At 41.5% G+C, this 16,948-nt stretch overlaps 1 protein-coding gene across 11 annotated transcripts in view; it reads left to right on the top strand.

Moving 5' to 3' along the window:
* The window catches only part of LOC121080478 (CUGBP Elav-like family member 4), an 817,088-nt gene that overhangs the window by 477,500 nt on the left and 322,640 nt on the right, over positions 1-16,948 (top strand). Inside the window, exon 4 of one of the 11 annotated variants that reach the window (XM_040578501.1) lies at positions 10,805-10,810. The exons of the other annotated variants lie outside the window; for them this stretch is intronic. Coding sequence (XP_040434435.1) covers positions 10,805-10,810 — 6 coding nt within the window. The remainder of the gene's footprint in view (positions 1-10,804; positions 10,811-16,948) is intronic. 11 annotated transcript variants of the gene reach the window in all.

Here is a 16,948-nt window from a genome sequence, read left to right as displayed (position 1 = left end):
ATTTTGTTCTAGTTTTACAGGTTGGTTCAGTAAAGGTTCCTGAACTCTCTTCTCTGTAATTTGAAAGAAGGATCATTTAATATATTTATCTGGAGTAGGAAAAAAGAGCAAGGGGGAGGAAAAGAAACTTAAACAAAGATTGTATTTCACATTGAGCATTGCAGGTCTTGGTCAAGTCTGTCTAGCACATGAGCTCTCCAGGTACCTACAACACTTCCTTCCACACAGTTGTGCTCTCAGATTCATCCTTTAATTTTGTGTATAAACTATATACAAAAATAATGGAATCCAGAGAGGAAAAACACATCCAAGCAGATTTCTCACTCACGTTTTCCTTCTTTAGCTCTTTGTGATTCATTTACTACATTTTTCAACTAGTTCTCCTGGTTTTATGAGAAGTTGAAAGAGCACAGTCTCTATAAAAGAGTATCTGGTAGCGTTGAGGATACCCCCTGCTGTGGGACTTCTGGATGTAAAACTCTGGGGCTTCATTCCTCAGCTCTGCAACATCATTCATCCCCCTTCCCTGTTCCTGACTTTGCTGCGCATCCTCCCTCCCCAGGCATGGCACAGCTGTGCAAACATTAGTGCACAGCAGAATCCCAAGTCTGGAGCATCTCTATGGCCTTTGGTGGAGGGACCTCAGGCTGAAGCTGTCTCTCTGTCTCTTGACAGCTCTATTTCTCCTGCAGGCAGGGCTGCTAAGGGGACACGCAGGAAAATGGTTCATCCTGCCCTAAGTCTGAATAGGGGAGTATGCCCATCTCTCAGTGCCCAGCCTGGGACACTGAACAGGTGAGTATTTTGATAAAGACCTGGTATCTCTGCAAGCCCCTGCTTAACCTGGGCACCAAAGCCTTTTCACACCAGTGTAGGTCTAGTCCTGCCTCAGAGACAAAAATCTTTCTGCAATACTAAGTAACCCAAGAGGGTCCCTTGGTCAGTACCCCATAAGCTATCTAGACCACTGTTTAGGAAATACAGTAATAATTCTAATAGTAAGATTTTGTGTGCAATAGGGTAAAAAACAGTTTAAATAGTATGTGGGTCCTCTGGTGATGCTCCCCATTTAAAAGCCATGCTAGTGAAGGCAGTAGCACATCTGAAGCTGGGCCTGGCATGTTTGCATGTATGTTATAAATGGCATTATTGGTGCCATCTGTGTTCCTATAGCTTTTCCATGTTATTTTTGTGTCCCTGAAAGATGGAGAGCATTTCCCCCTGGTGCCTTCCTAACAACATGTTTATAAAAAGGGTGTTCTGAACAGAGGGAGGAGAAGGGTTAACAGAAAAACTTTAAAGTGAGAGGGTGAGCTAAGCCTTCATACTCTTGAGGAAATTGAACTGTGGAGAATTGGGGAAAAAAGTCTTTCTTCCCCCACCCCACCACAATGCAGGCTGTCTCAAAAACACTGAGATTTTTTTTTTATGTTCTTCCAAATATGACTTCTGCTTGTCACAATATTTATAAAATCACTTTTTCTATCTCAAGCTGCACAGTCTTTGGCTCAGGTTACTGCTTATGCAAAACAGAGTAATAAACATGTAACTGTGTATTTGATAAATCCATCTTTCTCTTGTCATTGTATCCAAGCAGCTGAGATGACGGGAGATTACTCCATCAAATAGCTGTGGAAATGCCTGCAGAGTTTATGAATTTTCACAGGATTTAAATCCTCTTTAATGGGAAGTGTGGCCCAGTAAAAGCTTACTTTTTAAAGGAAAAACGTGTGTGACTGTATGTCTGTATCTATGTGCGTGAAAATATACTTTATGGCTGAACCTTTACCTAACTTACATTATGAGTTATGCCAATGCATCCCAGTTGAGAGCATCACTGTGAGTTTTTGCCCATTTCCTTGTATCTATGTCTTCATGACCCCAATTCACATTTATATTAAGGGTCCCTTAAGCCATACTGGATGTGTAAAAGAGATGTAAAATAAGTGCAAATGCCATTAAAGTGTATTTACTGATCTAATGCATTTTCTGTGAGCATTTTCATTACCACGTTTTGAAATGCTTGTCTCCATCTCTGTCCCCCCACCTCCTTTTTCTGCAATCTAATGAACATACCAACCTGTCCTCAGTGAGAATTATTTCTATGTTAGTGTTCAAAGGCCAGCAAAGCTTAAAAGCAAACACATTTCAGTTTTCTGAATAGAGAAAGTATCCTTTCCTTGCTCCTCACTAGAGTAAAAAGTGGCTGAAGGAATTATGCTCAAACTTTAGCAAAACAGGACAAAATAGATAAATATGGATGTTTATCTTCAGATATGAAACCCAGTTATGCCAGGTGCTGAACAATGCTGAGAAACTTAGAGGTTCTTTGTTGTGGCAGCACAATGCTCAGTGCAGGATGATCTCTCTGGAGGATGTCAGTGAATCATGGTGAAATGGCCAGCTCATGGAGACAAACCAGAGCAAATCTGGCTGCTGTTTTGCAGAACAAGCAGATATCAACTAAAATATTCTAGGGAAATCACTGGAGTTTTGGTGGGAATGGACCTTCAAAGGTCTCTGGTCCAACCTCTCCTTCAAAGGAGGGCTGTCACCCACAAGTGTCAGGTTAGCAGTGCCTTGGTCTAGCTGTGTCTCCAGAGTACATGGATAGGATTTACAGAGTTCATGAATGTCTTAAGGAAATTCAGTAAGATCAGATATCTGAGATCTCTTTGTCTTTCCTCCCTTGGCAAGCAGAAGATGGAGAACACGTCTATTCTCTGAGCCCAAGGGATCTCAAGCCTTATGGGCACACAGTGAAGCCATGCTCGAAGCACCACACAGGTCAGGCATAAACTGAGATGTTTCCTGCAATGCAGGGGTGCAGCCTATGTGGGTACACCTGAGTTTACCCTCCACCATGTTGCACAGGTACCAGTGGCAGCTGAGCTCTACAGAAACACTGAGCTCAGGACAGACTAACAGTTGATTATATCATCAGCACTTCAGTGGGATTTTTTGCAACTTTCCAATGCTATCCATGCTGCTGCAATTGCAAAGCTAACACCCAATCTGGAGAGCTTAGAGCTAGCTCTGCTATGTAGATTCATCTTTTGGAGTTCAATTTTTATTTATGACTCATGGTAATGTTTCCTATGATCATAGAGCTTTCTCTTCACATTTAAGTTGTTTTGCCTTCAGTTTCCATCATGTTCAAGTAGTGCAACCACCTTCTGGAGCAAGAGTATGAAAGGCTTTTAAGCCAGTACTGCTGTGTTACACTACTGTTACTGTAGTGCTAACAAAAACAGAACCCTCCCCAAATAGCTGCCCAAGTATGAAACTGCAAAAAGGGGAGGACATAGCTCCCTTTAAACCTTGGGATGCTAAGAAACAGCAAACCTTTGACCCCCACTGAAGTATGTACAGCTTCTCTGTGTTGACACATTTACCCAAACAGGGAGCTAAGTAGTAACTCTGGTTTAGTCTTAAGCAAAGTAACTACTATTTATAATGTCTGCACTGTGTATGCATGTAAACCAGTGTGGTGTCCAGGAGAGCTGGACTTCAATGAGATTTTTTTTTCATTCAAGTAATCACACAGGGGGAGGAGTGCCAATTTTCCTGTTTGCTTGTCAGGATCATCAGTGAACAGTTTCCCCATGCAGTGATACCAGGGGATGATGTTACCTGTGCAAGGGCTTGTATTACCACTATATGGACTTCTGTGACTAATGCATTTGCTAACTCCTGCCTGCTTTATACTCCCATTGCTTCACCTCCACAAATTTTCTGCAAAAACCAGGAGTCTTGATCATTAGAATTAAACACCACTGCGCACACTGGATGACATCCCTTCCCTGGTATCTTACAATAGTTCCATGCATTTCAGCAGTCCTCAAAGTGTTTTAGAAATCATGCACGGTGAACTGGGTTAACAAGCCATTAGGAAGTGGACCAAAACTAAGAGTAAAAGAAGGAAAATCTGTCAAGGCATTACCTAATATCACAATTCCATATATTTCCTAGAAACTGCTGACAACCTTGTATTTTTCATTTGGGTTGAGGGCATATAGCATAAGGAAGTCTAAAAGCAGGAATATAGCCTTGATTTGGTAATTTCAAATTTTCTGCATTTCAGTGAAGGCTGGGATCTTGTCTGCTTTGCAAGCAAACAGCAGTTTATGCTTCTCAAACTTAGCATTCTTACTTTTGGAGAATAGAAGTAATTTTCAGAGCAGTTACAAGAGAAAACTTTTCATTAACTTATAAGTTAAAATTAAGTAAAATTGGATTCTTTAAGAAATGTTATATTTTTGCTCACATTCTCTTCATCCAAATAATGTCAATAAGAGAATAAATCAGACTTAAAACTTTCTGTATAGTTGCAGTTAATTGAATTCTTATTTTGGGGGTATTTTTGAAGAAATGAAGAATTAATTAGGCTATGCAATTAATAATTGTATCTAATTGAGTTGATGGTATAACCAACAAACAAGTGAAGATCAACAGCTTATTCTGCTCTTAAGCTTGATGTGATCTCATAGATGATGCAACAGACTCCATCCTTTCCTCTGTCACAAATTTGCTTGCTGGAGTTATGCTGGGAGTTATGTCACTTTCTTCAGGCCAAATCTACCTTCTACCCTATAAAGTCCACCATTGCATGCCATGTTGGGCATCTGTGCTTGGGAGACAGTGTATGGCCTTGCACCTCACACTGCTAGGAAGCACTCCAGCAGCTTCTCAGCTACCCACAGCAGGATATCCCACAGCCCCTTTCAGTGGCTCTGAACTAGGTCTCTAGTTGTAGGGCTAAATCAAGTGGGCAACTCTCAATGCATAAACCAACTGTATGAGTGGAAAGGGCTGTCCCAACCCTTCACCCACCACTAATCCATGTTACCCAGTCAAAAAGTAAAGGCTGCATTCAGTGGTATGGTTTGGCTGCTCAGATGGCTGTAGGCCTTAGCAGCAGTTAACAGTTTAACAGGCCAGTGCTCTGACTCTTTGCATTGATCCAGCACACCAGTGGATTTCTTCTTAAAGAATGAAGTCAAAACTACCTTTGGCTTTGCCAGGGACTGGCTTTCACCCTGAAGAGCTACAAATCAATAGAAGCATTGGAAGGCAGAACTCACTGTAAATGTCTCTGAAAGGGAAGGTATAGAAAATGCAGTTCTGCAGAGAAAGAAGTAGCAAGACAAGCTTTTTTCTTTTTTGGCCTTTGTTTTCTCTTCCTCTCTTGCTTAAGAGTAGCATCCCAGGAATAGACAAGAAAAATCATTTGGAGCACTTTATAATTCTTCCAAACTGAAGTAGTAAGAATGCAGGAAATTTTCTTACAGACAGAATTACAAAGATGCAGATGTGAGACCCTTAGTATTTTTCAGTCTGTTCAGCAATGCCATCAGAAAAAAACCACGTATCAGTAAAAGCTGTCATAATATGGGATTTAGAAGAACATGACTTGGTTACTTCATGGTGTCACTGATAACAAAGTGTCAGTGTTAGCACTGGATATGGCACAATAATTGTCTTCAGTTGCATTAAAATAAATTACTACTAGGATTATGAGTCTTTAAGAATATTAACATTAAGTTAGTGATATAGACTTAACCTTTAACATCATTTTAATAGGGAGCTTTGTTTCTTGGATGCTGTTCTGTTTTGCCTTTGTACACATTGCAGTGAGCTGCATTGGTGCTGCTGTTCACCCAGAGGTAGCTCTACTTTAGTCCCTCTGGAAAAGGAAAGAGCACAGGACATGGTTTTCTGTACATACATAGGTTAGTTCTGGTGTTTTAAATGCAGCTACCTCTGGGGTTAAACACAACAGCTTTTAAACAACTTTCAGAATTGACGTGTGGAATCGAACTCTACAACTCGAGGAGAGTTATAAAGCAGGTATGTTTATTGCAGCGCCGGGTGCAAGGGGGATCGCTCCTCCTAACTTGCACACCGTTTCAACAAGAAGCCGAGTATTTATTATACAAAGTCATGCATATACATAAGGTTTCTGAAAATTCAGAATCTCCTCCCTCTGGCGCCTCTTCAAGATGTACTTTTTACCTTCTTGGGCAGTTACCTGAAGTTCCTGTTTATCTTTGCATACATTAGCAGTCTTTGTTGTTTAGTTTCTGTTATTTACTAGAGTTCTTTATACATCATCCATTATCTAACTTTTGTTCAAGTGTATAACATCTGCTATCTAACGATTAGCCCTTCCTTATTGTCCACTCATGTCGAGCTAATACATGCCCACTGGGCTGGTTTTAATCTATATCAGCATGATTCCTGAGGGGGGGGGATCCACCCTCTTCGGGGTGGGGGCCATTTGAGTGGGAGGCCACTGATCTACCACTACCACAATTATTTTACCCTAGTTTGTTTTCTTTTAGCAGTTAGCATGTCCTGTCAGAAGGCTCCTTATTTACATTCTTGTTGAGCTCATCTCCATCGGTACTAACTGTCCCTTCTCGAAGTGCTAAGTGCTAAGCTCCCACCCTTCCCTCTTTCTCTGATGTTAATGTTTCTGTTATCTATGCAGCTTCTGTCTGCAGCAGTTTTAGGTTTTTCACTTATCAGTAATGAAGGATAGCTCCTGCAAGTCAAACTGATTGAGGGCTATCTGACAAGGGGAAGGGGGAAGCAAACACCATAGATTATAGGTGGTAATCTGCCTGGTTTACCATTACATATCCACAGCTGGAGCAGACTCATTCCTCTTGTATCTCCCATTGTTCAGTCATCCCCGTTCTACATTCATTTCCATTGTTTCTCTTTCCATGTACTGTACATTCTGACGCTGTCTTGACTGTACATTCAGGCTCTGTTTGCAGGAGATCCATCCATGGGCTCAGCTGTTTCACAAACTGATCTAACAGCAGTAGTGTGCTCAGATGAGCATGATGGGTAATAGAAGAGCAGATTGAACTATACTGTCCCAGGAGTTCATATATATTTATACACTCATAGGGTACACATCATCTTGCTATGACAATTAAGCTAAATCAAACATCTTGGGAATGCAATAAAGCAGATTACAATACCATTCTTTCACTCATTTTCATTACACTTCCCCTCCCACTTTTTTTTGACAATGTTAATCAATGCCAGGGTACTTTACACCTGATTCCCAAATGGTGACTTGCTCTACAGACACACAGGCATTTAGCTCTTATCCCTCCTGAAACCATCTTCCATGGAGATACAACTAGGAATTTGTTAAATATCAAAGAAATTTAAGGACATTAATTTCAGCAGAAAAACTCCCAGCAATTCAGGCTTCAAAATGGCAAGGTTAATAATTTTTTCCCTCCCCAAGCCATGTCACATTAAGTGAAATAAAGCTGACAAAGGATGCCACATTCAAATAGCCAGCTTCCTCATTTACTGCATTATCACCATACACCTTTCTTGTGCAGCCAAGGGAAGCAATTAAAGCCCAATTCTCCCCTCAGACACAGATGAGGGGCTCCCCAGCATCTCAGTATGAGGTATGAATGTTCCTCCAGAGAGTGATGTGATGCCAGATGGATGAATCACAATTAGCCAAAAGCTGGAGGAGAGCACTTGTGTCCTCTCCTCAGTCTGTGCTCACTTAACCAAGTCACAGCTGCATTCATCTCTTGTCATCTGATGTTTTGTGCATCTTGTCCACTTCCAGTTTGGGCAGAGTAATAATCATTTCTCATGTGCATCAAGCATATAAATTGGTCTATGCTTTTCTTTGCTGGTTCCCACCATAGTATTATCGATACCATTTAAAATGAGGAGTTGAGCTTTACAGAAGCACAACAATCTACTTAAAATCTTGAGGGTTTGTTTTGGTTTTTTTTTAACAGACACCTATGTCATTCTTTGATTTTGCATTATGTCTTGCTTTATTTGTTCACTATTTTTATTCCTCCAAGAGCTGAGGAATGCAGGAGATAGAGGTCCAGTGATTATGATGATTTGAAACTTATTGTAAAAAGAAGAGTATAATGTGCTCTTCATTACAGGACTGCAGGTACTAGTTTTTAAAAAAAAAAATCAATAAAGGTTGTAAACTTTATGGTGAGGTAAAATTTACTGCTGCAAACACCACACTGTACAATGGCAAAGTCAATGAAAAGCTGAAATTCTTTGTTCATGCAGGGCACAGCATTTCCAGGACTACAGACCTGCAAGAGCAGGATAGACAAACTTTTGTCCAGAACAACACAGATATAGCTGATTCTGTCTTCTCACAAGAAAAATGAGCTCTTTCTAGGTGCCCTCTAGCCCAACAGTTGTGACAGTCTGTGCACTCAATTCCACTTTGAATTCAGATAGTCTTTCCCACCTTGAAAGATCCCACTGAGTGCAGCAAATCATACATAAGGAAACACATCTTCCCAACACTGACATCCGCCCGAGGTAGCCACAAGCATCTATCTTAATGACCCGCAACACCACCAGACAACAAATATCAGAGAGAGTCTAAGATGATGGGCTGGTGTAAAATGAGCTGGAGCAGGCTCTGTACAGATTTACACCAGTAGAAAGTCGGGACCAGGGACAGAAAATCATTACTACATGCAAAGAAAAGCAAATGTGTACCTTGGAAGGCCAAATACTGGATTGGAATTGGAAGTTAATTGTAACATAGATGGAGCCTTAGAAAATGTATCGTAACGTACTGTCATCCTTAATGATATTGACTCCTCTCACAAGCTTTCTGTAAATCTTTGTGTAGTCATATCAGTGAGGCACTCAGAGATGCTCCACTAGCAATATTCATAGGAGTGCACCTCAGAAAGGACACTGCCTTCATCTTAATGTGCCTAGTAATAAGAAAAAGAGGGAAAAAGATAAATCTGGGAATGATGGAGAAACAAGCTAGTTTGACAAATTTGCTATGATTTCCTCACTTTCTTTTCTACCCTCTCTCTACTGCATCACTCATCTTTTCTCTTCTGGACCCAACAGGACAAATACAGAAGTATCAATTTCCCTGTTACATTGGCTTTTTCTTCCCTTTATTAAAAAGACATTGTTTTGTTCAGGGTAAAACATATGTAAAATGTCTTTTACACCAGCTAAGAAGTAAACGATATCCAGATTCAGAAGGAATCAGGGACAAAGCTGAGCCTGAACTTAGCAAATATAGTCCTGACAAGGACACCACATTGCCAAACTCTTACAAATTGGTCTCCAAAGTGACAGAAACCTCTCAACGTCATGAGGTAATCAGATGGGAAGTTATAATTTTTAGTGACTTTTTTTCTGATATGAGGCAAGTGGATACAAATCAATATACCATTGCTCCTTTGCATGTCTCTGATTCAGGCCACATATTTTTAACACTCATATTGGACTTGGGGTGCTTCATTATCCTAACCATCAGGGTAAGTCACTTTGAGATATATAAATGCAAATACTTTTCAGTCTCTGTTCCCTGTCCTTTCCCTCCCTTTAGCGAATCCTCCCAATATGCTATTATAGTTTATTAAATTACCAATGAGACATATATCAAAGTTCTGGAAAAAAAGATCTTGATTAATTTAGTGGTAAAATCAGTGTATGTTCAAAAGACCTGCATTTCCTAATTTCTTATGCCTCACTCAGCTAAGCCAGTCATGAATCCCATCGCCTGGTCAGACCTGCCTTTAGCAAACTCCATACACCAGATTTATGACCCCAGTTCTGTGCCTCACCAGCTTCCCTGTCATCAGGCTGAATCTGTCTTACTGACACTGAAGTATTTAGGCTTTGTGTATCTGTTGGCCATGGATTTCCATTTGGTCTGATGTGCCTAAGATGGATGTGCTGGCTGTACTGCTTCAATACTGTCCTCTGTTAAGGTTTCAGGTCCAACACAGAAGCACTGGTTATGCTTTTTTTCTTTTTTTTTTTTTTTTGGTAGGACCATCAACTTTGCTAAATCAGATGTGACAGGCAGGCATTGCATCATGGTTTTACAACCACTCATTCACTCACTTGCTGCGCTGCTGAACATTTAGTCAGGCTGGAGCAGAGGCGGCACTGAGTGTAAGTCCTGCAGGTCCTCTAAACAGGTTCTTACTCTTTTCAAACCCATTTCCAAGCATCCAGTGAAAAATTACATAGTGCATGTTATCTGGGATTTGGGAAGGAGGGAAGATAGGGGAAAGAAATAAGAAAATTAACTGTAAGATACAGAAGAGTCACAGTGAGCTGTTAGCAGGACTGAAGAAGATAATGCTATCTTTAAACTTTCATGTCTCGCTGTCGTTATCATTACCACATGATGCAATCTTAAAACATATATTTACACTAGTAAAGTAAATCAGCCAATGCCATTTTTCTGGCCCAAGGTACAAGTGACACAGTACAGCTTTTATCCACCTACCTAAAATCTCTTCCACTCAGAACAGGGTGAATGAATTTAAATTTCTTCCTGGAAAGTATGCTTGGCCCATAGCAATCTGTATGGCCACAACACAGTGCTTGGGTCCATGCTTTGACATGGTTTAGCTGATAGATACAGATAATAAAGCCACAGTGTTAAGGAGTTTTTATTCATCAAAGCCTTTGTCCCCAGTAGGAGAATTATGTGCTTTCTTGGACATGAGCTGCAGAGCCTACTGAAAAAGATAGTGCTCATGTATTGACTTACTGCAGTATGGGGCTTCTCCTGAGCATCCTCACTGGCAGCCTGGATCTGTGTGCATGAAAGCAGGTGTGAATGCACTTGCATTGCAGCTAGCCAGAGTGAACATGCACAAGAGGGGAAGGATTAGTTTTACTGGTCTCCATCCCCAGCCTGGATCACAGGGAGGGTAGCTGAGAGCAACAGAAGTTAAAAAACTAGAAAGCCTAACCTGGAATTAAGCCATAAAGTTTAGCTGGACAGGGAGAGGTAGGGGGGATGTATGGACAATTGCACCCATAGAGCAATTAAAGTTACAAGGAGCAGTGGAGCTCCTCTTCAGTCCCAAGAGTGTGATTAATTGGCAATAACAACCCCCCCTGGAGCTGCCTTATTGCTCTTTTGCAGATAAGTCTTTATTTTTTATTATTATTTATTTATAAATGAAATATTTAATTGCATGGCTTTAATCACCATGATCTGCTAGTTATTGCCAAGGTTAAAGATTCATCAAAGCAAAGGATTAATGAACTCTGCTGGAAGGCCAAGTAGCTGGTCAGGGAGAGGATGCTGCACTAAAGGCCTGAGCGAGTTGTTCTTTGCTTAGCTTGTTCTCTAGGGCTGTGGACTTGGTGTCTCTCCTTTTGCTCTGCCACTGCTTAGCTCATTTACCCTTCTGTATCTATAACTTTCCTAGGAGGAAAAGACTGATTTCAACATTAAACAATACAAATATTCTGCTAGCATGGACCGTTCTCTTAAAGAGTGGTGGCTGCAAAGATAAATCCAATGTCTAAGGCTGGGGACATAACCTCCTCTGTCTTGCTGTGTCTTATAGAGAATGGGCTCAGATGCCACCTCATGCACAGACCATACAGGTCCAGTTTTTCAAAGGGAGTGAGGCTCCTAACGAGGAGCATAGAGGTCTGGTGGTATTTCAAAAACAGCCAAAAAGGAGAAAGCAGAAGCCCCATCATCCCTCGTTAGGCAGGATCACCATACTTCCACATTTCCCCTTAAATATCTTGTTTGTTTCTGTGTGGAAATAGAATTTGAGGCTGATGGACATTTGTCTGAGATTTCTGGGTGCTTGGTAGTATGGACATGTGCAGTTATATGACCCTGTGTGGATCAATGCTGAGGTCAACACCCAAGGTCCATGGTTGTACAGAGATCCATGACAGGGGAACGGTGATCTCTTCAGGAGTCTGTTCAGCAGTCAAAGTTTCTTTGAAATCTCTCTTCCTAACTTAGGACTGATGGTTTACAGAACAGACATTCACATGCAAAGATTTACAAAAGTGGCTGAGCTTTTTAGTTCTTTATATTCTCAGTCATATTAAAGTGTTATCTCTATTTAGGGAAGTAAGTTTTGTGGCTTTTGGAAGTCCAAAACCATCTCCAGGGTCTTAAGCTGCAAATCTCAAATTGTTCTCCCTCCTTTAAAACTGCACCTGCAGAGTCCTTGCAAACACTAAATTGTTTCAACCACCCCCACCACCCCCTGCAAGGGACCAGAGGAAAGCAGAGCTGTGTAAGCATCCACTCCCTTGCAATAACCCACAAGTCTCTGCAAACAAGTTAGCCTACTGTTTGGCTTAATGGGTTCTGTCAAGAGATGGAACAAATGGGGCAGGAGAGGAGCTGCCTTGGACATACACCACTTCATTCCAATATGCTGTCTGTCAGACTACCACCTGCCTTCACCACCCCACACACACACCCTCCAACACACAGCTGGGGCTCATTCTAGGAGGAGGATAAATACATCCTTCCTTCTCACATGACAGTGCTTGCCCTGCCCTCCTCTCTCTTTTTTTTTTTTTTTTTTTTTTTTTCTTCCTTTTTTGCTGCCAAAATAAAATAATTGTCAGGGGTTTGGGAAGACGTAAAATTTTGCTGGAATCTGGTTAGATAAGGTTTCCTTCTCTATTGTTCCTCCCATCACTCTTCTATGATGTAGCTAAGGAGCCCAACAATCTTCCTTCCCTGCCAGATACCATCATGGAATTGGAAATCCTATTGTTTTCATTAAGCAGATGATGATTCTTATCCTTTGATCCTATTACTAAACTAATTAGAAAACCTGGCCTCAAATCAAGCCTTAAAAGCAAGAAAAAAATCCAAGAGAGAAATAAATGCTACAGTGATGAAAGTAGTAGGTAAGATGCTGAATAGAGCGGAGTAGAACCACCTATTTTTTTCTCTGCTTTTGTAACATGGATTTTTACTCTCTGAGGTCTGCAACTTTTTGTAATATGTCATGGTTTAACTCCAGCTGGTAAATAAGTACCACACAGCTGCTTGCTCACTCCCCCTCACCCAGAGGGATAGGGAGGTGAATTGGAAAGGAATGTAAAACTCAAGGGTTGAGATAAGAACAATTTAATAGGTAAAGCAAAAGCTGCGCAAGCAAAGCAAGGAGTTAATTCACCACTTCCCATTGGCAGGAAGGTGTTCAGCCATCCCCAGGAAAGCAGGGCTCCATCACATGTAAGTTACTTGAGAAGGCAAACACCATAATGCCAAATGTCCCCCCTTCCTTCTTCTTCCCCCAGCTTATATACTCAGCATGACGTCATATGGTATGGAATACCTCTTTGGCTAGTTTGGGTCACCTGTCCTGGCTGTGTCCCCTCCCAATTTCCTGTGCCCCTCCAGCCCTCTGGCTGGCAGGGCCCAGGAAACTGAAAAGTCCTTGATTTAGTATAAACATCACCCAGCAACAACTAAAATCATCAGTCTGTTATTGACATAGTTCTCTCACCAAATCCAAAACACAGCACTGCACCAGCTACTAAGAAGAAAATTACCTCTATCTCAGCTGAAACCAGGACACACTGGCCTTTGTACACGTGCACACACAGACATATATATATATATGTATGTGCATGTGATTGTTTCTATATGTTAATCAAAGGCATCTCCAGTTTCTTTGGCCTATGTATGGAATATAAAAGTCTGGTATGGGACTCACTGCACTGAAGTGTGTGCTCCTCTGGTACATTTTGCTGTATGTTGTTAGGGACTATGCTGTATTTCCCTTTTTCAAAATAAAGGGTATTTTCAGTGCTTTTGGCCATTAGAAGTAGAACCAATTGCAGCAAACTGACAGCTGACATGGCTTTTGTGCTTATCAAATTCGGTCCAACCCCTCTATAAATCACAATACAAAGTGAGCACAAAGAATCTACCTAACCATGAATTATCAACATAGCTCAATGTCCCTCCCTTGTGTAGAGGCAAATTTATTGTGTTATACAGGGAAAAGGTCCCAGGTATGTATTTGAGAGAGGAGGACAGAGACAGGAGGAAGTCAGGCAACACACTCCTACTCTCCATTTTGTCTGCTGGAACAAACCGACCTATAAAACGGGACCACTGTGAGGTGACAGCAAATCACAACAGTCTTCCTCTAGTGCCTGAATTAATCTGGCATAAAGGGCCATAGATATGTCCAACCAGGAGGTGTTACAACACAGCCTACTTTGAACAGAGCCCCTTGACACAAAGCCGAAGTGGATTTGCGTGACTTAAAACATTTGAAATGTGAGAGAGTGGTGGTCTCCACACTCACTCTTTTTCTGCTGGGGTAGGGGGTGGAATATCCTCAGATCCCCAAAGGGCAAATGAAACCATCCCTTCCAGAGGCAATGAGCTACCTGTATAGTACTCTATCTCCCAGGTTCAATTAGGAGGTGCTGGACACTCCCAGATCCCATCAGTGGGGGCACAGGTGTGTCATTCATCCCAAATACCAACCTACTGGGACTTTCTCTGTAGTACAGGGCTAGAGTCAAATACTGTGACTAAACTTTGTAAAATGTATTATATAATTTTATGACCATCAATATGAACAAATAATTTGCAATTAATAATTTATCCAACAATTTTTTATATTTTTGCAGCTTACTGTCTATCCATGAGTAAATTTAGATTTCAGCTGCCTTATTTATTGTATGAATTTATTTCACGTTCCCCCCTTTTTTTTTAAACACTAGCAACTGATCAGACACAGCTCCTGAAAAAGTTTGATAGCCTGCTGTTGAAATTAGTTGTAGCAGCCATGAATCTAGGGGGGTGAGGCAGGGGGGTGGACAGGCCAATGTGCAGAAATTTCACTTCAGCAATTTTAAATTAATTCTCATACTTTTTAGGGCCTTCCAATGTGATGTTGGTCAAGGAAGTTGGGAACAATGTTGCCACTAAAAAGCTGGACCTAAGTGACTAATCAGAGGTCTTGAGATAGGAAGGAACACATGAATGGCAAAGCTGGAGCAACCCAAACATCTGCCTTGCCTGGTATCCTGTCTTTCATTATGGCCAAGAGTATATGCCCAAGAAAAAATATAAAATCAGGGCAAAAAGACAGTGACTCTTCCCTAAAACATTCATCCCATCTTGCATGATTTGTAGTTCAAAAGATTCCTGAGCCGAAGCTGGTGTCTTTCTATTTGGTAACCCTTGATGTATTTTTATTTCACATTGTGGCATGAACCTGAGGCTTCGGAGGACATTGGCCTCTGGTGTAAATGCTATGTTTTATTTTATCACAGACTACCTGGGTTACCTTGATCCAGTCAATTAGGATGACATTTATTTACCTTAGCTAATATCAACTATTTAAAAGACAAAACTCAGTGTGAGCTAGTTGGCTAGCTAAAGGTGGAGAGGTGTTCAGATGCTGTGGTTAGGGGACTACCATGAACCCATTAGCCAGCTGACACTGATGACTGCCTAGGAGAATCAGGGTGCAGGCAAAGCTCCACTTACCGCAGCATGTAGGATGCTCCCTGACTCCAGAGAGTTTGTTTATTTTCATGTCAGGGGTACAACAAGTAAGTAGAACAAACAAGGCAAGATAATGAACTGAGCAGTACTGAGAGGGAACACTGAATCCAGGATTATGTCTGGCTTTGCCCATGAGAGGCAGCAGTGTTTTGAAGACACTGAAGAAAAAGGTAGATTATAATTCAGGCTCTTTCCATATGCAGGTGCTCTGCTGAGATGAAGGAGGTATTTTAATCCCCTGGGAGAAAAGCTATCAAAATGGCTGGATGGCTTTCTCTGTCATAAACAGCATATTTTATGCTATGTACCCACACTCTGACCTGTTATGGTAAATCAGCTTTTCCTTCTCTGATGTGCACAATTTTGCATAGCTGGGTAAAGGGAAGGAGGGAGGAATGACCCAGGTGGATGCAGATGTAAAAATGCTTTCTTGGCCAACAGAGGGGAAGAACTGCTTGTGAACAGGTGTAATTGCATAATTGATGTTAGATGTCTATGGTAGCTGTTAAGGTTAGCCCTGAGAGCTTTAGACCAGGAAATCAGTCTCTGTGCAATTAATGAGCCTGCAAGAACGGCTTAAGGTCTGTCAAGTATACTCTGCTCTCACTGCGCAAGTCTTCACATGCCCAGGAATACCTGGAGGGTTAGTGAGCTACCAGGCAGGCCCAAACAATCTCTCCACAGGCAAAACAAACTCTCCACGGGCAGGCAGTCGGCAGGAGGTAGATGATGCCATGTTTCCTGCTGCTCCAGATGGTACTCTTTCAGCATAATGTAGATGTAGCCACTGAGGTCCTTCCGGGACCTCCTCTCCTGCTGGGCAGCTACACATAAGATCAGCAGAACTTTCTAAAGGCCTTGTGTGCTGCCCAGTCTGTCCTCACTTGACTTAGGAGGGATTGTTATCAGCCCTCTCCATGGGAGGAGAATCAGGTCAGCACGGGGTGCTTGTGGGAAAAAAAATGGCTCTGCAGGTCTCAAAATGTGAGATCCTTTCCTTCCGGCATCTGTTTTCACAAAGTCACTCCACCCTTTCTACAGAAGGAGGAGGGAAATAGCAAGTTTTATATTTTGCCTTAGAACAGAAGAGTTGGAGGGGTTTTTGAGGAGTAAATGCAGGGGTGGAAATATCAGCCATTGCTCTTTCCATTTGTCCTCCACTGACATCAAGGCAGACCATCTTCGCCAGAGTCACAGCTGGAGATCTCCAGCCTGAGGTCATTTTCAGAATTGCTGTGGGCTGAGCTGACGTCAGAGTTGCCAAACTGACTGAGTTTTCTGCTCTCATCCCTCATCTTTCTGGACTCCTATTAGTTTTCATTTAAGATCTCAATAGGTCAGAATAACTCAAGCGTCCTCAGTACTTCCCTCTATACCCTTCTTCTCCCTAGACCACATAAGATCTCCCTTGTTATCCTTCCTCTTATGTTTTTCTATATATATAATGAATACTGCTATGCTCAGTGACCCAATCATCCCTCCAGTACAAGGCGGCTCTTTTCTTCTAGGCTGGTGTATTTGTTTTAGAGGTTTTCTTGTTTCAGATGAAAATTTTTGTGGCCTGAATATATCAGCTACTCAGTTTTGCTCAAATTACTTTCAAAAATTTATTTGTTG

The sequence above is a fragment of the Falco naumanni genome, chromosome W (genome assembly GCF_017639655.2).
Source record: "Falco naumanni isolate bFalNau1 chromosome W, bFalNau1.pat, whole genome shotgun sequence".
In the NCBI taxonomy this organism is placed as follows: domain Eukaryota; kingdom Metazoa; phylum Chordata; class Aves; order Falconiformes; family Falconidae; genus Falco; species Falco naumanni.
Note: the sequence above shows the minus strand (reverse complement) of the source record. Positions and strands in the feature narration are given on the sequence as shown.